General features: G+C 39.8%; 1 protein-coding gene across 1 annotated transcript in view; it reads right to left on the bottom strand.

Moving 5' to 3' along the window:
- Nucleotides 1–25,282, bottom strand: part of LOC132817331 (low-density lipoprotein receptor-related protein 1-like) — a 1,680,787-nt gene that overhangs the window by 187,459 nt on the left and 1,468,046 nt on the right. Inside the window, exons 62-66 of the mRNA XM_060827740.1 lie at nt 16,257–16,445; nt 10,757–10,905; nt 2,813–2,906; nt 2,280–2,396; nt 2,048–2,167 (exon numbers count right to left, since the gene is read on the bottom strand). Coding sequence (XP_060683723.1) covers nt 2,048–2,167; nt 2,280–2,396; nt 2,813–2,906; nt 10,757–10,905; nt 16,257–16,445 — 669 coding nt within the window. The remainder of the gene's footprint in view (nt 1–2,047; nt 2,168–2,279; nt 2,397–2,812; nt 2,907–10,756; nt 10,906–16,256; nt 16,446–25,282) is intronic.

Raw genomic sequence — 25,282 nt, 5'->3', positions numbered from 1 at the left:
ATAAATACAGAATGGATGCTCCCAATGACTGGGGAGTCCAGAACCAGGTATCACAGTTTAAGGATACAGCATAGGCCATTTACGACTGAGGGGAGGAGAAATTTCTTCACCCAGCAAGTGGCGAACCTATGGAAATCTTTGCCACAGAAAGCAGTTGAGGCTAAAACATTATGCTTTCAAGAAAGAGTTAGATGTAGATCTTGAAGCTAAAGTGATCAAAGGGTACATGGGGAAAGTAGGAACTGGGTACTGAGTTGGATAATTAGTCATGATCATATTGAATGGCAGAACAGGCTGGATGGGCCGAATAGCTGACTTCTAATTTCTGTTTATGTTTCTCTGTTTAGAGAGTGATTCTATCATGTTCAGCAGACAGAACATTACAATAAACATTACTGTATGGGCTAGGAACAGGGCACCTGATAGTGATCAGGCATTCAAACAGAAAAGGTACAATTATCCAAAAAGATGCCAATTCAGGGAGATCATGTATTTTTCATACTGTTAAAAAGGTTGTGCTAAGGTATTACTGGAACTTCAACCTTTATCCCATTATGATTGAGCCATCCTCAGTTTATTGATCAGAATGTACCAAATGGCAAACTTGGTAACAGAAGAACACCTCAGACCTTGGGATGTTTAGACAATAATCCAAAGCAATTATATTCTCCCCAACAATCACCTTTCTTCCAAAGCCAAAGAGAATACATTCAGGAAAAATAGTTAAACCTTCAGGTGATTTGGATTTGTAAAATCAAAGATTTGAAGAGACATGGATTGTGGCAAATATAATTATAAGAACAAATAGAAATGATAATTACCAGAACAAAACTTGGGAGAAATTCTGTTTATGGGTCTGAAACAGTTAATATTTGCTTGACTGCAGTAAGTACCATCCACCTTGAACACTTGATGGGAAAGTAAAGTAGGATCTTTTGGGAGACAGATCTAAAACAAAGTCCTCCCAACAAATTTCGAAGTCTAGAGGATGGAAAAGGGCCCTCTGTCCCATCAAGTTTATACTGGTAAAAAGAAAACAAGCCTCTAACAATTTCAATGTTTTAATATTCCTATTTTCCAGCAGTCTGAAAGATTAAGTTACTCCAATAGTGCTAGCAGTGAAAATCTAATGGAAAGAAACTTCATGTTATTTCCCATGCTCAACGTTTCTTCAGACCTATCATTAATTTTCACCGCGTGTGGATTTGTACCACCTTACATAGTTAAAATAGAAGATTGTAAAGTTTAGATAGGACTGGATAATTTCAGTTTAACTATGCTATTCCTCGAAGCATTAAAAATTCTTCTGCAACCAATTTTGTCATTGTAACCCATTTTATGAAACTCGTTCTTTCTCTCAATTATATCTTCACTTCTCTATCTTGTCACTACTTTCCCTTTCATACAACAATTTCAATAGGATTATTGTATCCACCTAGAGCCCATCATAATATGCACACAGTTGCAGAAATGCAATAAACTTCATTTTGTTTCTCAAGGCGTTTTGTGTTCGATCGGAAGGTGGCTACCCTCACTCACGCTAGGCCAAATTAATCCCTTAAGAACCTATACGCTTACAGCTGGCAACATAGGCAATACGTATCCCCTCCAAACAGCCATTCTTCTTACAAACCCAAGGAATATGTGGACAGGATATCAATAGTTTAATGTTATTCTCTGCTGGCTTTCAAAATTTCTATCTGCATCATGAGTGAAAATATTGGGTCATGAGACCCTTTTGTGACAGGTTAAGGTTTTGTGCTTTTGTACTTTTGATTTTCTGACCATTTAAGTGTATTGGTGGAAAAATTATGGATTAGAATGAGCAGAACTAGAAAATCAGAGCCACTGAATTAAGTGGAGCAGCCTAACCTTACCAAAATGCCAACTCTCAGGAGGAACAAGAACTGAACTTGGGACCTCACTCATAATATTACTTAGTACCACCCCAAATGGCTTTTTATAACTGATGCACTGGGAGCCCATTGTCTAGGATATATTCATATGCAAAATACATTAGCTTCAAAAGTTGAATGTGAAAACTTACGACAATCACTTTCATCTTCTCCATCACCACAGTTGTCTTGACCATTGCATCTGAAGATTATCGGAATGCATCGTCTCTTCTGTGAGCATTTAAACTGACTTGGAAGGCAAACATGTGTCTCTAAAAAATTATGAATAAACACAATGTGCTCAATTTTCAAAACTGAAATCATACAAATGACATTTAAATATTTTCTCACTACAAAGTCAAGCAATTCTAATTCAGTACTTACCACAGTTTGCCTCATCGGAATTATCTCCGCAGTCATTCTCACCATCACAGATGAAGGCTGGTTTCGTGCATATTCCTGTGCCACACTGAAATTGACCTGGTCTGCATTTAAATTCAGCTGAGAAGTCAAGGAAATGTTGCTTACAGAAAGAAAGAATCATGGGACATTTGGAACAATTACTGTATTTATTAAAAAAGTTCAGGCAAAAATGCAAAAGAGTTGTAAAAGTTTTCTGTTATTATTACCACAACATTTCAGATGATCTATGAAAGGAATGCTACATTCTCATTTCCAACTTCTGCCACCTGTTTTATTAATGATTTTGTAAACATATGAATACTTTCACACCATTGTTGGCACCAAAGATAGTACTGACTGCATATGAGGAGCAAGATGATGCAGCATTATTCCAAGAAGGCATTTATCTTGTATTAGCAAAGATCTCTATTTGAAACTTGCCAAATATGTTACAGATTGAATGGCTGATATTATTAAATACAAATATTTATGCCATATTGATCAAAAATACTCACGGCAGTATTCAGGTTCATCTGATCCATCTCCACAGTCATCCTCTGTGTCACATTTCCACCAGAATGGAATGCATTTGTCATTGCTGCAGACAAACTGTTGAGACAGTACCATGAATTTACAATACAATTAAGATAATTAAACCTAAAATGAAATGTACATTTATAGTCATACATTGCACGGCATCAGCAGCAACTGGGCAAAACGTTGAAAGGAGCTACTTAAGTGATATTCTTTGACCAAATAATGTTTGTTCTCACTCAAATTTACCAGATTGATGGCTGTAATAAGCTAGAAAGTTGTCTTGTGTATTATTCATAATAAGTTTAAGGCATTTCTCAGCAAGGTATCAAGCTCTTGGGGTTAATAATCAAATCATTCATTTATTTTTCTTCCTTTTTTTTACCCTGTGCAAAAATAGTGACTTGTGCTGTTCCCCGTTTTTTGGGTGTTTAATGCAATGCCATATCAGCCTGTTGCATATTTTTCATCCGTGGGGCTTGATAGCAAGTAGTGAAAGGCTAACTGACAATTGAGAACATTGCAACCATTTTCCAATTCTGTTCTCACCCAGTGTCCAGTGAGCAACAAGAATATTGAATGTTTTTTTTCCTTTCCCGAATTGAAGATTCTGAAACTAATTGGAATGTCATATTAGCTCTCCTGCTGAAAACTCATGTTCATAAAATATTTAGCACAGCCTACGAAATGATCCTGGGAATGTTCTGATCTTTATGTAAAAAAACGGAAGGAAGATTCCAGTTAGGACACCTCCGCAATTTGACGATCAAGCTGCTATGCAGTTGCTGTTGGTCCCTTTCTGTTGCCCAGGTGCTTAAATCAATTCCGAGATTAATTGCTTCAGTACCATTGGACTTGACAAGTACACCAGAAAATGAAAGAAAGCAACTGCCTGTGATATCAGATCATGTACAAATTTAGCAATGTTTTTGCATTCTAGCTGAACATAACCAGTAGTAACCGTTTAGATTTGCCATTTAAAAAAACATGAGATGCGAGTGTCACTGGTAAAGGCCAGCATTTATTTCCTATCCCTAGTTACTTTTGGAAAAAAATAGTAATCCCATCCTTGAACTATTGCCATCCATGTCGTGCAAGCGCTGTTGTATAGGCGATTGATCCAGGATCATAGTATCTCTACGCTGCAGATAGAAGCTATTTGACAAATCGGGTCTGCACCAACCCACTGAAGAGCATCCCACACAGACCCATCCCTTCACCCTATCCTTATAACCCTGAATTTACCATGGCTAATCCCCCTTGCTTGCATACCCCTAGACACTACACAGCAATTTAGCATGGCCAATCCAACTAACTTGCAAATCTTTGGACTTTGGGAGGAAACTGGGTCAACCTATACAATCTCATACATTCATGAGGTGATTGTGCAAACTCCACACAGACAGTCACCCAAGGAATCAAACCCAAGTTCTTGAATATTGTGAGGCAGCAATGTTAACCACTTTGCCACTCTCAATCAATGGGTGGGAATCAGATAGCTTCCCAGCCAGATCTGGAGTCAGGCAGGGCTGCCCTCTCTCTCCAGCCTTGTTTGTGTGCTGCATAGAGCCATTTGCCGAGTCCATCAGGAAGGATGCGAGCCTGAGAGGGGTGACTATTCCGGGCAGCGGGGGCCTGCAGGTTAAGGCCTCCCTGTACATGGATGACGTCGCCGTTTTCTGCTCGGATCCGCTGTCCGTACGCAGACTCATGTGCATTTGTGACCAGTTCGAATGGGCCTCGGGGGCCAAGGTAAACCGAGGCAAGAGCGAGGCCATGCTCTTCGGGAACTGGGCCGACCAATCCTCGATCCCCTTCACCGTCAGGACCGACCACCTGAAGGTGCTGGGTATTTGGTTCGGGGGGGCTGGGGCGTGCGCCAAGTCTTGGGAGGAGCGTATCAGTAAAGTGAGGCAGAAACTGGGCAGATGGAGGCTACGGTCGCTCTCCATCACGGGAAAAAACCTGGTCATCAGGTGTGAAGCACTGTCATTGCTGTTGTACATGGCACAGGTCTGGCCTATTCCCAGAACCTGCGCCGCTGCAGTCGCCCGGGCCATCTTCCAGTTCATATGGAGTTCAAAGATGGACCGGGTCCGAAGGGACTCACTATACAAAGATCTGGGCAACGGGGGTAAAAATACACCCAATGCCACCCTCACCCTGATGGCCACCTTTGTGTGTGGCTGCATCAAGCTGTGTGTGGATCCCCGGTACGCAAACACCAAGTGTCACTACGTACTGAGGTTCTACCTGTCCCCGGTGTTGCGAAGGATGGGCCTGGCCTCGCTGCCGCGGAACGCTCCGAGTAGTTGGACCGTTCCGTACCACCTGTCCTTCGTGGAGAAATTTCTGAAGAAAAACACCTTTGACCACAAGTCCATCAGGAAGTGGTCAGCACGTAGCGTCCTCGAGACCCTTCGGGAAAAGGAGAGGGCGGATCCTGTTGAGTGGTTCCCTGAGCAGACTGTCAAAGCAATTTGGCAGAATGCCTCATCGCCAGAACTTTCCAACAAGCACCAAGACATGGCTTGGCTGGTGGTGAGAAGGGCTCTACCTGTGAGATCATTTATGCACGCCCGGACTCTCAGCCGCACCGCACGCTGCCCTCGAAGCGGCTGCGGGGGGGACGAGACTGTCACACACCTCCTTCTGGAATGTGCCTATGCAGAGGAAGTCTGGAGAGGGATGCAGTGGTATTTGTCGAGGTTCGTCCCGAGCAGCGCCGTGACGCGGGACTCCGTGCTCTACGGCCTGTTCCCCGGCACGCACACCGAGACGAACATCAACTGCGCCTGGAGGATCATCAACTCGGTGAAGGACGCTCTCTGGGTGGTCCGAAACCTGTTGATCTTCCAGCTGAAGGAGTTGACCCCGACTGAGTGTTGCAGACTGGCACATTCCAAGGTCCAGGACTACGTGTTGAGGGACGCGCTGAAACTTGGGGCAGCTGCCGCCAAGGCACGGTGGGGAAAGACCACCGTTTAACATCTGCCTGTCGAAAGAAAAGCAGGGGGCCCATGCAGTCATTTGGGCTCTGCTGACGCCTTAGCTCAATATGTGAGTGAGAGATGCATAGATCTGTATGTAATAATGATAATTCGGAGCTGTGTATGTAAATGTGGAAATATGAATGGCATTACCTAATGTACAGTGTATCAAATTATTCTATGCATATTTTATGAATAAAGTATATTTTTGAAAATAAAAAAAAACTGTGCCACTGTCCCACCCAGAATTTTGATACAGTGACGATGAACAAACGGTGATAGATTAGAGGGGACTGTAGCATAGTGGTAATACTACTGAATTCTTAATCCAGCCGCCCGGTCTGATATTCTGGAGAAATAAGGTCAAATTATACCAGACCACCTGGAGTATCTTTCAATTAGTGAAATTCTCATGCATCTGCTCACTTTGTTCTTCTTGGTAGTGGAAATTGCAGTTTTCAAAGGAGTTCTTGAAGAATTCTAAGTGAGTTCTTTTAGACTGTAAGACCATAAAACATAGGAAATAGGGCCATTTGGCCCATTGAGTCCACTCTACTATTCAATCATGGCTGATGGTCATTTCAACGCCTCTTACCCGCACTCTCCCCATATCCCTTAATTCTTTGCGAGATTAAGAATTTATCAATTTGTGTCTTGAAGACATTTAACGTCCCAGCCTTCACTAAAGTGCATATTGTAAATGGTAGGTATTGAACTAAAATAACAGAGTGGCTGAGGTGCCAATCAACATACTACTTTATCATGGAATGGTATTAAGCTTCTTGAGTGTTACTAAAACACTTCTTATCCAGCTAAGTATGGACTGTTTTATCACACTCCTGAATTGTCCCTTGTAGATGCTGGACAGGCTGTGGGGAGTCAGGAGGTGATAATGCATAGCATCAAATTCCCAACCTCTTACTGCTCTTGTAGTCACAGTATTTATGTGATTTGCACAGTTGATTTTCAGGTCAATGGTAACACTCAGGATGTTGATAAAGGGAAATTCAGCAGTGAACATCAAGGGGAAATATCTAGATTTTCTGTTAGAGAATATCACAGTTTATGCGATGTTACTCTGCTTGTCAGCCCAAATCTGAATGCTATGTATGTCTTAGTTAATACACAGACAGTCTAATAATCTAAGGAGTTGCAAATGGAACTGAACATCATAAGATGTAAGAGCAGAAGTAGGCCATTTGGCCCATTGAGTCTGCTTCACCATTCGATTAGATCATGGCTGAACTGATAATCTTCAATGCCACTTTACTGCTTTATACTGATTGAATTCCTGATGAAAGGCTTTTGCCCAAAATATTGATTTTCCTGCTCTTCAGATGCTGCCTGACCTGCTGTGCTTTTCCAGCACTACTCTAATCTTGACACTTGTGAATTAACATATCTACCTCAACTCTGAATATACCTAATGACATAACCTCTGCATCCCTGTACAACAAGGAATTCTCCAGATTCACTATCCTCTGAGGAAAGAAATTACTCCCTCTTTGTTTTAAATAGGAGACCCCTTACTTTGAGATTTTGCTTGCTAATCCTAGTCTCTCTCAGAAGGGGAACCAACCCTTCAGTATTTACCCTGCCAAGTCCCAGAATAATCTTTATTGTTTCAATAGAGTCTCCTCTCATTATTCTAAATCCAATAAGTACGGGCCCAACTTACTCAAAAGAAATGCGAAGAAGGTTTAGCAGGGAAATCATAACAAGCTTCCATAGTCACCTTCAGTACAATGTAGAACAATTGTCCATTAATGCAAATAGTAAAAAAATTGGTATGGCGTTCAATTTTCATGTACTGAATTTGGACTCAATTGAATAGTTATGTAATACCAGCCAGTTTTCAGCCAATCAATTTTATATGCAAAAAGAAATTTATTTGTAGTATGCTCAGGGTCCAACATTCCAACGTTTTCCACCGTTTGGTACTTGGTTCCATCTTAGACTAATTGATAGAGGTTGATTGCAATGATAACCTTATTATTGCATCATGCAACAATCAGAATTGTAGAAGGCAAACTGAATGTACAGCTTTCTACTGTATCCAACAAATTCTATTTGTAAATGGGACTGCATTCCACAAAGGAAGAAGATGTAGACCACTTATTCTGATGGTGACCTAACAGACCATTGAATTGAAGTGGAGGATCAACACAAAACAGTTTAAACTGTTAAGTAGTAACTAAGAGAACGTGATGGAAGCCCTTTGCTCAGAAATGTTTTCTTCTAGAATGATTTAATTTGTCTTGTCTCTCTTTATTATAAAAAGAGAATTCATGGTAGTGTGGTTCCATATGGGCTAGAGATAAAATTGTGAAAGTTGTAGTATGTTGGAAAATTAAGTTATGCATTCAGCACTACAAGCTAAAAGAATACAAGGTGAAATCTAATCTGATGTTTGAGTATGATGGAAAGTAATTAACTCGAATATAAAAGATCTTCCAAACACAAAAGAATGAATGATTTTCACAACATGGGCAATTTTGTCAGATTATTTAAATTATCTGAGTTCTAAAGTTATAGCCTCAGTGAAACATAAACCTGAGGGTTCAAAACAAAGAGAAACAGGTATGGTAGATGAAAGAAAAGAAAAAAAATAAAGCACTTAAGAGAGGTCAGATCAATACTTATGGCTCAATTCACTAAAACACAGAGGGATTTTTTTTCTCAGGAGGTCCAAGAAAACCCATTCTGCAAGCTGAGCAACACTGAGGGGGAAAATATAACAGGAGCTACCACATTTATCTGGGCCTTTCAACAACCTGGGAGAAGGAAGTAACACATAGGATGGAGGTTTCAGTGTTACCCAACCAAATAAGATTGAACAAATAATGACAAGGGATACAAGAGGAAAATGCTGACAATGCTGGAGATCTGAAATGTAAAGAAAATTGCTGGAAATCTTGAACAGGTCTGGCAGCATCTTGAAGACAGAAGCAGTGCAAGTCAACAGATTCTGGTGAAATTCACAGACTCCTTACTTCCTGTTTCTCTCTTTACAGATGATTCCAGATCTACAGAAGGTGCCTGAATGCCTATGCAAAAGTAACTTGCAAATACAAATGAAGTAACTAGTTATTGCGAACATTGGAGAATTTTTAGATGGTCTATTGAATAAATCAGTACCAATGCCAACATTTTTGACAAAGTTGATCTTTGCAGTGAGATAGATTATCATTATTGTAACATGCGTAGTGTGTCAATCAAAAAATTTTTTTTTTAAAACCAAAAAAGAACAGCCAAAATTTTCTGATGGATGAGTAGACATTTCAGCAGCTTAAGTGGAGTTGTTCATGGGGACTCTGTGGAATCCCCATGTAGTAGAATTCAAGGGAGTTACCAGGGAATCGGAAGACTCCAATGAGTAATTCTTCTGTTTGGAACCCTTCATTTCAGTTGAAAGATTCACTACAGGTTCATAAAAAAAATGCCAAGGGAAATTTAGATGATTAAAATAAAACTGCTAACTTTGGGATAACCAAAGAACTGACACCTCCACCCCACCACCAAACCCTGACTTGCTACAAACAATCTCAACTGCACTTTCCCGATTCCTTATACCACCTGGACTTTGATCTGAAACCCCCACCCTCCCCACCCCCTGCATACAAGAGCTCCTGGACATGACAGAGCATCTCTCCCATAGGCCCATAGGGATTAGTGTCCAGATCACAACAGGCCAGACATATTGAATGTATTCAAGATATAGCACTTGGGGCAAATAGGACGAAAGGTCATGGGGAGAAAGCTGGATTAGGCTATTGAGTTGCGATTGTGATGAATGAAGGAGCAGGTTCAAAGGACCACATAGCCTCTTATTGCTTTTTTGTTTCTGTGTTTCTACTCCAATAGCACTGTGGGAGTTTCTGCTCAAGAGCCACCACTCCCTTCTGACCCCAGACCCAACAGCTCCATCTCCCTCCAGTACCTGGTGATCTCTCCCCACTAGGACCCAACAACTCAACCTCCTCAGGACTCAACATCCCCTCTTTCCATAGGGCCTGACAGCCTTTTCCCCGTGGGATATAATGCCTCCCTCCCTGCTAGACCACAGAGCTCCAGTTCACCCTTATCAACTCAAACCTCTTCATCACTTACCTGACATCTTTCCCATTTGCACTTTAGCACTTGTTCAACTTGGCTCTTTGGCACTCAGCTCACCCTCTTGATACCTTACTTCCCTGTCTTGCTGGTACTTTACTTACCTGGCACCCCAACCTCATATTTACCTTGCTCACTTTCACAGGAGCTGTAAAATACTTGTCTGTCCTGCTGGGCCAATAAATCACAGAAAACTGCAACCACTAAAATGAAAAACTGGGAGTGTTTTGCCTCCCCACAGCTAACCTATAATGCAATGACACACTTAAAGTACAATCTGTATTGGTGCAGGACCCACAATCAGATTTAAAAATCACACAACACCAGGTTATAGTTCAACAGGTTTATTTGGAAGCAATAGCTTCCGGAGCACTGCTCCTTTGTCAGGTGGTTGTGGAGTATAAGATCGTAAGACACAGAATATATACTCACAACCACCTGATGAAGGAGCAGCGCTCTGAAAGCTAGTGCTTCTAAATAAGCCTGTTGAACTATAACCTGGTGTTGAGTGACTTTTAACTTTGTACAGCCCAATCCAACACCAGCATCTCCAAATCATGATCAGATTCTCCTGCCAGAAATACAGGAAATTCTTCCCTAATATCTTTAAAAAAAACAAATAAGTGCAAACTTGCAATCAGACACTCCTCAAAGAATCCGTCTCAAAATGTTTGAAGTGGTCAGTAAATGGGTACTGTTCTATTATTGATCGCTCTTTCTGTGTGCAGGATTTTTAAAGTGACTTATAGGGTAGTTACAGAAAATAAACTCATTGCACAGGGAATTCAATGTATTTACACGACATATGTTTAAAGACAATACCTGGCTTGCGGTACAGTTGGAAAGACAAGTCCAGCCATCAGCAGCCAGATAGAAGTTTGTGGGGCAGGCACATTTGTGTTTTCCTCCAGGTGACAGCAAACATAGGTTGCTGCAACCTCCATTATCGACTTTGCATGGGTGACCAGGCACTGAGACAAAGATAAATAGAAATCATTTGAGCTTTTAATCTGATGGACAGTGAAATCAAGTTTTGTACAAACACTTAAACTGGAAAACTTTGAAGGTCCAAAATTCATAATATTAGAAAGTAGAACCATAGGTAAAGCTTACAAACAATAATGAAATTATATTCTAGCAAGAACAAACTAGAGTTAACGATGTGCCTGCATGTTCTAATTAATGTGGAGGACACAGTGATTATCATCATCAAAAGATACCATTATAATTTTTGAGCCATTTCTGAGGCCAAGGCTAGTGATGGAGCAGAAACCACTCAAGATAATAATCTCCTCAAAACTTTCCTCTTCACATCCCAAAGAAGGTTGCAGATAGCGTAAGCTTGCACCTCTTTTTCCCTGCTTCTCGTCATAACCTACCTTTGTGTCTTTTTCCTTTTATATAACCAAGAAGTGCAACTTGTTTAGGCAGTGGAGGAGCAGCAAGAAGTGAGTCATGAAGAAGATGCAAATTTGAATTTACTATTTTTGGTTAATACTGTCATGATATGTAACTTGGAGCATAGCACAGTGGCAGAATCTGCATATGTTGAGACAGTGGGCCGAGGACACTCGCAATAGAGGGGTGGTTCATATAAGTTCAGGTGTGGATGACTCAGCAAACTTTTATTGAACAACAAAAGGAACAGACTACAAAAACAGCAACTGTTGGAAAAACTCAGCAGTTCTGGTAGCATCTGTGGAGAGAAATCCAAGTTAACATTTTCAGTCAAGTGACCCTTCCTCAGCACTGCCGAAACATTAACTCTGATTTCTATTCACAGATGCTGCCTGAGCTGCTGAGTTTTTCCAGCAATTTCTGTTTTTGTTTCTGATTTACAGTATCTGCAGGTTTTTTTTGGTTTTTAGAAGGAGAAGGCTGATGGGTGCAGATATCAAAATACTTAGTTGCTACAGTCACCTTAACAGCCACTGACAATACTGTTTTCGTCTTGCTCTGTGGATGAAATTTGTTCAGCAGCTGGGAGATTTCAATGTTAAGTCCCTTAGTGACAGCCAAAATTTGAGACATCTGCTCCAAGCCGAACTTCAGGAATGAAGTATTGTTCCTTAAACTCTTGAGTGGAAATGGCTTCTTGTGAACAACTCCTCCTTCTCCCTTTTCTCATAGTTTGACCTCGCCCAATCACCCTTGATAGAGGAGGATAGCACACTAATGGGCCCTATTGCTAGGAGCAAGTGATTTGTGCAGAACCCTAAAGTCAGTAAAAAGTACTACATCACTCCGTGTATTCCTTTGAAATTAAAACCTTCATTGAAAGATCAAAAAGCATTTAGGAATTTAACAACAGTTAGAGAAATCAAATGGAAACTATTAGCTAAACAGGTGACAATTTTCTTGCATTGCCTGGGGTGAGAATGAGGTGAGTTTCTTTCTGCTGCATAATGCATGTTTAGCTTTGCAAGGTTAAGAAAGGGCGCAGATTAGGGTACGACTCTTACATCAGTAATAACATGATGTGCCTGCTTTGGATGCTTCCAGCTGAGGTTAACTCCATGCTCAGGTGCGTTTGGTGTGTTTCAGGTCAAAAGAAAGATTACGTGCCATAGGCCCAATTATGGCTCACTAACTGTAGTTGTAGCACCTAAAAATCCAGTGTTATCCAGCCAAACTGAACCCTAACAACAAGATATTCAGATTATACTACTCCATCATGTTGGTTCTGTTGATGTGCATCCCTCATACCTGTCATGTATTTACCAATTTCACCAATTTCTTTTTGAAGCCTGTACTATATTCTCCACTATTTACTCATATATTTTGAAACTACTTCCAGTATCTGAAACCAAGTCATTTACATACAAGAAAAACTAGGATGTTCATCCTGATTCCTGAAGGACTCCATTGCATAATTGTTCTGATTCAGAAATGTTTTCATTCACCACTGCTCTCTCCTTCCCATCACATATTTGATGCCATTCATACATAACAACCATCATTTTAATTTGTGTTCCTATTTTCCTGTCTCTTCCATCTTTTGAAAGTCCATACAGACAATACTTATGCCATCATTTTCATCAGTCTGTTCAATATTTCATCCAAACAGTTTAATCATGTCAGTCAGACATGACTCTTTTTTCAAAAAACAAATAAATCCTGAAATAGCTGTGCCTTAATAATTCTTATTTGGAGAAGCATGGACTGTTTGTCCTTGACAATTGCTGCTAACAGTTTTCCCAACATGCTGGCCTTTAGTTATCAGGTTTATCTTCATGTTTTTGAATAGGAATATAATACAGTATCAGCAATCATCCATGGTCCTGGCATATCTTGTTTATTCAAGAGGACTGAAAGAAAGACTGGGGTCAGAACCTATGCCGTGCACTTGGTTCACTCAGCAACTTTAGAAGCATCCCATCTGATTTAGTCAGCTTGTTAATTTTGATTGATGCTGACTTACTTACACTTTCTTTCCATGTTCTTTTAGGAAGATAAATCCAGTATACCTACTCCTTCCCTCTTTACAGCATCATTAGCTAATCCTTACCTTTTGAAGAGATACTCATTCAATGCTTGAAATGCCCTTTGCTTCCAGAAGAAGTAAAATCCTCCTTTGGCCTGAATTGAATCTAACTGTATTTGTAATTTTCTATTGTGTATGTTTACAACAGATTTTTAAGTTTACTTTTATTTTACCTGTTATTCTTTTCTCATGTGCTCTTTTTTGTTATTAAATCTTTTCCCAACATTTTGTAGACGGTCTGGTGTTCAATTATATTTTACACCTGACAATTGCAACAAATCTCCTTTTGTTAAATTATTTTAACATGTATTTCCATTGTCATCGAAGGCATTTGGGTAAGATATACATTTTGGAGCAATATTTTTGGTTTGTATTTGAACAACCAACACAATGAAGGCCCATTTATTGCTTTTTTAACATTTTCTTTGGTTCCAGTCCACTATGATAGTTTTCCTCCCAAATAATTGATATTGGAAGCCTTCCTGTTGTTGATTTTCATTTTTGATCATCTTATGCCCTTTTCCACAGCTACTTCAAATCGAATGTTATTATGATTGTGATTATCCATATGTTCTCCACTTACCTGACTTCATTCCTCAGAACTAGATCTTAGAACTGTTTTCTTAGTTTAACACATCAATATTCATGTATCAAATCAGGCAGAAGAAAATGTTCTGTTATTTACATTTTATTGTCAAAATACTTCAGTGTACACTTTGGTTTCCACCTTTCCCTTTTGGATCCCTCCCTCTCTAGAAGCCAATGTTCTTCTGGAGAAAATCTGAGCTATTCAGAATAAACTCCAGTCAGAATCACCTGCTCCCAATTATCACTGAAACCATTCAGGTTTATCTTCAAAGGGACCTGTAATTATAAGATTGTCTTTGTTCCTCATTGGACTAGCAATATACTGATCATGAACAACAGTCTGTAGTTGCATAGTATTTTTAATATGTTAAGATGTCCCAATGAGGGAAGGTTATGGTGCAAAATTTGACATTGAATCACGGATATATCATGCAGAGAGCCAAACGTAGGTCAGAAGTAGTATTTAAGGAACTTCATAAAGGAGGTAGAAAGAAGCAGAGTTTTAAGGAGGGAAGTCACAGGGTAAGTCTTCAGCAGTTGACCACACAGGTACCACTGGAACAATTAAAAGTAGGACACTCAAAAGCCTGCACACATTTTAGGAGCTCTTGGCTGTCATTGCCCTTTACATTTTTTGTTATCTTTGTCAGGGACTTGAAGTTTCATTACATTGCTCTTACTATTTTTATATCCGTCTGAAATTGACCCCCTCAAAACATTCCAAGAAAGTAGCCTAGACCCTAACGTTTTCTAATTTTAAAAGCAGATGTAAAGTGGATATTTCACGTGTGATGCAGCTGGTCAAAGCACTTGGCTTGAAGCAAAACAGAATTTATTTAAATACTACAGTTGAAACACGAACAAAAGAAAACAGAATTTAGAATATTTGAAAACCCAACCGACTCGATACCGCAACTTAACAAAGGAGCTGTCCCATTCCCATAACATCCCATAAATACACTCCTTGGCAAAACACACTCTCCTTACGGGCAGGAGAGATTTCAGGGAGAATGCCAGTCAGGAACCATCTGCTGAAGCTTCAAACTTTTCTCCAATATAGCAGCTTCTGTTTGTTACTGCTAAACTAAACTAGAAAAAAACCTCAAGTGGGAGAACTGACCACTCCCCTGCCATTGTTAAACTAAGCTTTTGCCCAGACATTTTGGCACCTCTGCCTTTACGATCTCTCTTGAATAAAAAACAAGGACAAAATAACCTTTTTAAAGTGACAGCATCGTCACATTTACCGATAGATGTGTACTCCCTATCTCTTTCTCTCTGGCCATTTACAGAAGGCATCCATCAATGTTATATTTTAAGTTTTTATTCCTTAACACTAATCAAATAGAGTCTATCTTTAAATCCTCTAGTACTTCAGCAACCTGCAGAATTAAAGTATTTGCTCTCATGTAAATCTGAATAAATATCAGATTATATATTCATAGGCGTCTACGCAAGGCACATTGGGCTGAGACAGACAGATTTTTAATCAAAAAGGATATCCAGGGTTATTGGGAAAAAGGAAGGAAAGTGGAGTTCAGGGTAATCATGTCAGTCATGATCTCATTGAATACTGGAGCAGAATTGCAGGGCCAAATAGCCTCAGTTTAATCCTATGTATTATCGTTGTTGTTTTTTTTTGTCCATTTAAAGGCTTAATAACTAGCTGTGTGCAGCTAGAAGCAGTTGTAATAATAAGAATGGATGACTCAGAATTTATGACTTGTAACTCTTTGAGTTTGAAATCCATTCTGTGGATTGTAAATGAATGTCAACCGCCTCGTGAAATCCTGACATATCTTAGCAAAGACAAATGAGTCACTGCATAACAGGTGGTTGTTGCTGAATGTAGGTGATTACCAAATGCACACATCTACAGTTTTGAAACAGAAAATTCAAAGGCCTTGCTAGCAAATCCACATGAAGTTGGACAAAATCAAGGGTTTAATTTTTATTTGCAAAAGTTGTCTTCAAGGCACTTATGCTAACTCTACAAAACTCCTGTTCATTCAGCAAGGTAAGTGCCAGTGCATATTCTCTGTACATCAATTCATACAATTTGAGCTGACTTCAGTCTCTTTTAGTCTTCATTTTTATGCATGATATAATACTTCCTTCATCCAACTTAATTTTTTTCCTTAAAGAGACAAAGTAAAATGACTTCTTACCCATAATTAAATAAATCATCCAATTACACAAATGATTTATACATTAAATTTGGAAAGCATATAGCAGGTTGTGAAGATTTACCATCTGGTTGTCTGTGAGGATGATACACATGGATATCCATTATCTGATGCCAGGAGCTGATTAGTGACATCTTGTTTAAACCTGTGGTTTTATGAGCACGGCTGACCGACTTAGTTTTCCAATCTGTCCAGTAAATGTAGTCTTCAAATAACGTCACCGCTAGAACATGTGGAATATCTTGGTTCTGAACTGCAATAGGATATGGATATATTAGCGCACTATATTAGAAGAATGCCAGCTTCGACATTAAATATTGCATGAACCATCAGATACAACTGGAACATAATTTTTTATGAATAGTTGCTGCAATAATATACTGGCTCCCTAGGGTTCTTCATTACCATTTGAAAGAACACAGAACAAAGCATAAGCTCTGTTAGCTTGTGGTTTCACTTGGTCCAACACGTGATAGAAAATGAATATGCCTGCTCACGAGACAGTGTTTTGAAATTACTCAATATGAAATCATAATTTTAAATTCCCTTATTTTTCTCTCTTCTGAAGGTGCCACACTGTAATGAACAATCTATCTTTAAAATGGTTTTAGAAGGGGGAGGTAGGAAGAGGGAGGATTTTTTTGGGGGGTGCTTAATTACCATCAGGGACATTCCCAGGCCAAATAATACCACACTTTCATCCAACCTGCCCACAATTCAAAATCCATCCCCTGACTTTCCTCTTGTCTCTCTAAGGTAGGCAAACACTCCTCACACAAATCTCTGAACTTATCTCACTGCAGTATGCATTATAACCACTACCTCTACCACCTCATGGGCCCCTGCAGGCCTGCCAGCACCCATTACCAAGACATAACATTGCACCATAGCAACTGACGAAATTTAAATTCAGTTAATATGACAGCCTGGCAAAAAAAAACAGCTAATTTCAGTCATGAAGTCATGAAATCATCATCATCAATTCTTGGAAAATCCATCTGGTTCACTAATGTCCTTTCGGAAGGAGAGTTGCTGTCCTTATTTGTCTTGCCTACATGTGAGTCCAGCCCAACAGACTTATGGTTGACTCTTATGTTGTTCTATGAAATGGCCTGATAAGCCCCTCAGTGTAAGGGGAATTTGCAATGGACAACAAATGTTAGCCTTGTCAAAAATGCCCATTCCCCATGAAGAAATCAACTAAAAGAAAACAACAGCTGAAGGGATTACATTAATAATTTCTTTCCCTTGTCTTTTTTGATCTATTTTGAACAACCTTTCGCTATTACCAATCACTGACATTTTCCAGGTGTCAATAAACTCAGTACAGATTTGTTCTATTGAGTCTAAACAGGCCTGATTATCAATTAGAAGATTGATCGGCAATAGAATTCTAACACTTAAGTTGTCTTGCCTCTTGCATAATCTTGAGGCAGCGACTTAGCATGAGCCTGACTAGACAGTTTTTAAAAATCTTTTTCAACTTTCAGAACCTTTGTGGTCAATATCGTGACAATCTCTTAATGAGGACAGAGAATTTATGAGACCATCCTAGTTTCAAACAGAACATGGTGCAGCAATCAATCACTGATCTCGGAATGAATTTTAATTCCAAGTAGTAATGTCAAGGAAGAAAGCCTTGAGCATGCCTTTAAATCAGATATTTAGAAGTTAGAATAGTGGGAATGGAAGCTAGGGCAATTGGATGTTCTCCTGCAGAATGTGGGAGGTAAAGGTCATGACCAGTCTCCTTGCTGACTGCGTTGGCAGGAAATGCACCCAACTCCAGCTCCTCGAAAACCACATTAGGGAACTGGAGCTGGAGCTGGATGAACTTTGGATCATTCAGGAGGAGGAGGGGGTTACTAAGAGGAGTTACAGGGAGGTAGTCACTCCTCGGTGCAAGAAGAAGGTAGATGGGTAACTACCAGGGAACAGAAAGGGAACTGGCAGGCAGTGCAGGGATCCCCTGTGGCTGTTCCCCTCAACAACAGGTATACCATTTTGGATACTGTTTGGGGGGGTGGAGGACTTACCAGGGAGGAAGCAATGGGCACATGTCTCTGGCAAAGAGTCTGTCCTTGCTGCTCAGAAGAGAAGGTGGAAGAGGAACAGAACATTAGTCATTTGGGATTCCATAGTTAGGAACGAGTTAGGTTCTGTGGGAACGAGAGACACTCACAGTTGGTGTGTTGCCTCCCAGGTACCAGGGTTCATAATGTCTCGACATAGGTAGGATGAGAGGTGAGGATTTAAGGCAGAAATTCAGGGAGCTAGGGTGGAAGCTTAAAACTAGAACAAAAGAGTTGTTATCTCTTGTTTGTTGCCCATGCACCGTGCTAGCAAGGCGAGGAATAGGGAGAGAGAGGAGTTGAACATGTGGCTACAGGGATGGTGTAGGAGGGAGGCTTTTGGATTCCTGAATAATTGGGGCTCTTTCTGGAGTAGGTTGGACCTCTACAAACAGGACGCTCTTCACCTGAAGCATAGGGGTACCAGTATCTGGGGGGAAATTTGCTCATGCTCTTCGGATGGGTTTAAAATAATTCAGAAGTGGGGTGGGAACCAAAATTGTAGTTCAAGTATGTAGGAGGTTTAAAGTAGTAAAGTCAGAACTAAGGTTTCAAGGTCATAAGAAGGCACCAGCAAACAAGAAGTTGGTTTGAAATGTGAATACTTCAACACCAGGAAGATCCAGAATAAGGTGGATGAACTTGCAGCATGAGTCAGTACCTGGGATTTTGTGTTGTAGCCATTTTGGAGACATGGATAGAGTAGGGACAGGAATGGTTGTTGCAGGTTCTGGGATTTAGATGTTTCAGTAAGAATAGAGAAGATAGTAAAAGGAGGGGTTCTTGGGGGTTGGTATGGCATTGTTAATCAAGGACAGTATTACAGTTGCAGAAAGGACATTTGAGGACTCATCTACTGAGGTAGCTTGGGCTGAGGTTAGAAACAGGAAAGGAGAGGTTATCCTGTTGGGAGTTTTCAATAGGCCTCTGAATAGTTCCAGAGATGTGGAGGATAGGATAGGAAAGATGATCCTCAATGGAGTGAGATGACAGGGTAGTTTTTATGGAGTCTTTAACTTTCCAAATATTGACTGGAAATGCTTCAGTTCGAGTACTTTAGATGGGTCAGTTTTTGACCAATGTATGTGGAAGGATTCCTGATACAGCATGTGGACAGGTTAACAAAGGTGAGGCCACATTAGATTTGGTACTGGGTAATGAACGTGGTCAGGAGTTAAAGTTGGAGGCAGGTGATCACTTTGGTGATAGTGACCACAATTCGGTTATGTTTACTTTAGTGATGGAAAGGGATAAGTCAAAACCACAGGGCAAAAGCTATAGCTGGGGGAAAGGCAATTATGATATGATTAGGCAAGAGTGGAGACAACCCTGGAAATTATAGACCTGTGAGCCTTACTTTGGTTGTGGGTAAAGTGTTGGAAAAGGTTATAAGAGATAAAATTTATAATCATCTAGGAGAGGAATAAGTTGATGTGGGATAGTCAACACAGTTTTGTGAGGGGTAGGTCATACCTCACAAACCTAATTGAGTTCTTTGAGGAAGTGACTAAACAGGTGGATGAGGGTATAGCATTTGATGTGGTGTTTATGGATTTCAGTAAAGCATTTGATAAGGTTCCCCACGGTAGGCTACTGCACAAAATACGGCGGCATGGGATTAAAGGTGATTTAGCAGTTTGGATCAGAAATAGGCTAGCTGAAAGAAGACAGATAATGGTGACTGATGGGCAATGTTCATCCTGAGTTCGGTTACTAGTCTTGTACTGGAAGGGTCCACTGTTGTTTGTCATTTTTATAAATGGCCTGGATGATGGCACAGAAGGATGAGTTAGTAAATTTGCAGATGACACTCAGGTCAGTAGGGTTGTGGATAATGATGAAGTGTGTTGTAGGTTACAGAGGGACATAGATAAGGTGCAGAACTATGCTGAGACGTGGTAAATGGAGTTTAATGTGCAAAAGTATGAGGTGATTCACTTTGGGAGGAGTTACCAGAATGCAGAGTACTGGGCTACTGGTAAGATTCTTGGTAATGTAGATGAGCAGAGAGATCTCGGTATCCATGTACATCGATCCTTGAATGTTACCACCCAGGTTGATGGGCTGTTAAGAAGGGATACGTTGTGTTCGCTTTTGTTGGTCGAGGGATTGAGTTTCGGAACCATGAGGTCATGTTGCAGCTGTACAAAACTCTGGTGCAGCTGCACTCGGAGTATTGCATACAGTTCTGGTCACCACATTAGAAGAAGGATGTGGAAGCGTTGGAAAGGATTCAGAGGAGATTTACTAGGATGTTGCCTGGTATGGAGAGAAGGTCTTATGAGGAAAGGCTGAGAGATTGAGGCTATTTCTATTAGAGAGAAGAAAGTTGAGAGGTGACTTCCTTGAGACATATTAGAAAATTAAAGGGTTAGATAGGCTGGTCAGTGAAAGTCTTTTTCCTTGGATGGCAATGGCTTGCATGAGTGGACATAGCTTTAAACTGAGGGGTGATATATATAGGACAGATGTTAGAGGTAGTGTCTTTACTCAGACAGTAGTAGGGGCTGGAATGTACTGCTTGCAACAGTAGTAGACTCGACAACTTTAAGGATGTTTAAATGGTCATTGGATAGGCATATGGATGAGAATGGAATAGTGTAGGTTAGAAGGGCTACAGATTGGTTTCACGAGGTTGGCGCAACATCGAGGGCTGAAGAGCCTGTACTGCACTGTAGTGTTCTATGTTCTATGTTAATTCTAGTACCAAATGTTGGCCCAGAATCATAAGTCTTTTTTATAACATACAGTTGGAGAACATAGAACATAATCAGACCATGCTAACATTTATGAGTTGGAATAACTACATGCAAATGGTGTTGCACTCTATCTTTTTCCATGGAGAATGTTATGTGTATGTGCAAAACATTTCTGTTATCCACCACAAGTAAATGATACTTTCAAGCAGTAAAAACTGGTTTGGACAAAATCCTAACATTTTACAAAAATGCAATTGATTAATCATTTGAGAGACTAATATTGTCTTTTTCTGTGTACCCTCTTCTTCAGAACTATAAGCATTTTTAAAAAATCTGATCAGAATCTTTTGCACCTCTTCCAACCTCTTTTGTCAGGTAGAAGATTAAAAAGTTTAAAGATATGAACCAACAGATTCAAGAACAACTTCTTCCTTGCAGCAATTAGACTTCTGACTGGGCCTAGCAGGAAGTGAAGACTGCAGATGCTGGACATCAGAGTTGAGAGTGTGTTGCTGGAAAAGCACAGCTTCTTTTTCTGACTGGGCCTGTCCATTTTAAATTTAATATTGATCTCACTCTTTGTACACCTTCTCTGCATAACATTGTATTCTTCAATCTGTTCTCTTACTCTAATGCACTTTGTATGGCATGATCTGCCTGTACTGCACAGTAAACAAAACTTTTCACTGTACATAGGTACATCATAGAATCATAGAATGCCTACAGTGTGGGAACAGGCCATTCAGTCCATCGTGCCCACTCAAACCCTTCGAAGAACATCGCACCCATACCTACTCTATTTACCCTCACCCAATAACCCTGTATTTCCGATCATTAATCCACCCAACCTACACAATCCTGGATACTATGGGCAATTTAACATAGCCAATCCACCTAACCTGCATGTCTTTGAACTGTGAGGGGTAACTGGAGCACCCCGAGCACACCCATAAAGACATAGGGAGAACATACAAACACCGCACAGTCGTCCATAGCTGGAATTGAACCCATTTCCTTGTCGCTGTAGGGTAGCAGCATATGTGACCATAACAAATCAAATCAAATTTTGAATGTGCTTTTCTTTAGTTTCATGAATAATTCAGTATTTGTTTTTGTTCTTTTCCCTATAATTTGGTTTGACCAGATTGACATCTAGCAAAGAGAAGATTCAATTTTAAAAATCCAAAGGCATGTTCAATTAGTAACAATATATGGTCTTACAAACGTAGCAACATATAAACCAGGAGCAGAAGTAGGCTATTCAATAAGATCACACTGAATGGATTGTAACTTCAAAAATCTCGCTCACCCTGATAATGTTTTACAAGAATCTATTTATGGGTCTTAAAACAATCCTCAAAAACTCTGCTTCCATCATCTTTTCAGGAAAAGAGTTTCAAAGACTCATAAACCTCTGAGAGAAAAATGTGTCCCTGATCTCTGTTTTAAATTGGTGACCTCTGATTTTTAAACAACCACTTCTGGTTCTAGATTCTCTCATAACAGGAAACATTTCTCCACATCCACCTTGTCTCAACCTGTCTGAATGTTATGTTTTAATTAAATCAACTTTAAACTTCTAAATTAGCTTTTCTAATTGTTCTCAATAGGGAACTTATTGTACCTTCTTTGTTCTGTCTTCATCTGCCTGTCCTTAAATTAATTTGCCAACTGACTTTAACCAGCTCTATTTCATGATCTCATAATTGCTCTTATTTAAATGTTCAAAAATTAGACTCAGACCCAGTCCTCCCTTCCTCAATCTGAACATAAAATGCAATCATACTGAGGTTGCTACTACTAGGAACTGCTTCATTATGAGGTCATTCACTAATACATATTATATTTTTTGTAGGATAGCAAGTCGAGTGCAGGCTGATTGCTGTTCTCAGAAATTGTCTGGAAAAATTACTATGAGCTCTTAATCTACACTACATTTGCCCATCTGACTTTATCAGTTGGAATGTAGATTAAAATTCTCATGATTATTCCGATACCTTTCTGACCAGTCTCATATTTCGTCTTTTATTCACACCCAAATATGTGGTTGTTGTTAGGACATCTTTGGCAGAACTATGTTGAAAAAGTCAACAATATCTAGTGAATTCCATGAGACTGTGGAGTTGGACAGAATGGGTTTGTTTCTGTAACTCCCAAAATGACAAATCTGCAGTTTGGCTGCAGTGGCAAGTGCCCAATGTGCAAAATAGGGTGAGTCATCTCAAATGGCATTTTCTTGGAAAATAATCAAATCTTGAATATGCTTTTCTTTACTTGTTATGAATAATTCAGTGTTTGTTCTTGTTTCTTCTCCCTTTTCAAAAGACAATCAAAATCCAACAAACCGCTCCTTTTAACTATCTTTTTATCGATATAATTTCCTGAACTTCATCACATCACTATACCAAGTAAAGCTTTAAAAGAAGGATGTAAAAGTAGCACACTTAAAAAAAAATACGTAATTGAACCTAAGAGAGTCAGCATGGCGTCATGAAGGGGAACTCATGCCTGACAAACTTTTAGAGAACTCTTTTGAGAAGGTAACAAGCAAGATAGATGAATGTGAAACAGTTTATGTAAAAGATTTAAATGTTAAAATGCATTTGATAAAGTGCTGCTCGTTAGGCTACTTAATGAGACAATCACCCAGCGTGTTGGGGTCACATATTAGCTTGAATAGAGGATGGGCTAACTAACAGAAGATAGAATTCAGATAAGAGAGGCATGTTCAGAATGGCAATCTGTAACTAGTGTGGGGATCAGTGTGGGGCCACAATTATTTACAGTACATATTTATTACTTTGATGAGGGAAGTACAAATACAAACACTTTGGCAGAGTTTGTGAATGTCACAAAGATCGGTGGGAGCGCACATGGTGAGGATGACACAGAACCTACAGAGGGATAAAAGACAGGTGAAGTGAGTGTGAAAAACTTAGCAGGATGGAATATAATGTGAAACAACATGGGTTTATGTCTTTTGGCTAAATAGGACTAAATATTACTTAAATGAAGAAAGACTGCAGAAAGCTACAGCACAATGGATGGTGGTTCCTCGTGTATTAATCACAAAAAGCTAGCATACATAATCAACAGGTTATAACAAAGACAAATGGGCTGTTTGCCTTCATTTAAAAAAAATTGAATGTAAAAACAAAGAAGTCTTCCTGAAACTATGCAGGTCACTATTTAGACCACACTTCGAGTATTGTGAACAGTTTGATCATCTTATTGAAAGAAAGATATACTAGCATTAAAATAGTCCAAAGAAGGCTCTCTCAGTCAATTCCAGTATGGAAGGATTTTCTTCGAAGGAGAGATAGAGTATATTGGACCTGCACTCATCAGATTTAGAACAATGCAAGATGACTTTATTAAAGCATGTAAGATTTGTAAAGGAATTGGCAGGATAGATGCTGAGAGGTTGATTTCTTTTATGGAAATATTTAGGACAAAAGGGCATATTCTGAATAAAGGTGTGTCCATTTCAAGGACAGACAAGCAGGATTACTTTTCTCTCGGAGGATAGTGAGTCAATGATTTTTTTTAATCACAGATTACTATAGAGGCTAGGTGATTGAATATATTTGAAGCTGAGATAGACATTTTTAATCAGGAAGGGAAGCAAGGATGATGGGCCAAAGGCAGGAACATGGAGTTCAAGATTAACAGATTAATCATGATATCATTGAATGGCAGAGCAGACAAGATGGGCTGAGTGGCCTACTTATGTGTCTTCATTTAATTAAGGATTAGTGGTTTGGGAATGAGGTGGATGAGAGCCATTGAGTGGACATGATACATGCACTCATGAGAGATGGAGTCCTTGAGCTTTGGCACGGATTATTTGCAATAGCAGAATTAGAGTGAGAGCTGGCATTATAAGTGTGAGGAAGCACAGAGAAGATGGTGGCACTTATCCTTGTGGGGAGTGGAAGATCATTGACCTTCTTTCTGGATTTCCAGATGTCCTGCCTTATTTAGGATACAGCACTATCTGATGTTACAATCTTCATCTCCCCTGCAACACCCATCCACAAACACCTCCAGGTCTTTGTCTATGAAATGGGAACTATCCTGAGCCATATCTTCAGTGAATACACTCAAGCACCACAGTATGTTGAGTTATTCCTGGTTTGAAATATGGCACCAGAGGCATGTTCAACAGAATGTCTCACCTATGGTAAGCACACAAGATATGTGAATACTTGAGAAATATGCTCAAAAGCCCATTTGCAAAATTAATGAAATGAAGAGTGAAAGATTCCTTGAAAAAAATTGTTCTTGGCCCTGGTGGACAGATCACCATGAAACTCACT

The sequence above is a fragment of the Hemiscyllium ocellatum genome, chromosome 7, assembly GCF_020745735.1.
Source record: "Hemiscyllium ocellatum isolate sHemOce1 chromosome 7, sHemOce1.pat.X.cur, whole genome shotgun sequence".
Lineage (NCBI taxonomy): Eukaryota > Metazoa > Chordata > Chondrichthyes > Orectolobiformes > Hemiscylliidae > Hemiscyllium > Hemiscyllium ocellatum.
The sequence above is the reverse complement of the archived record's forward strand: the minus strand, read 5'-3'. Positions and strand labels throughout refer to the sequence as shown.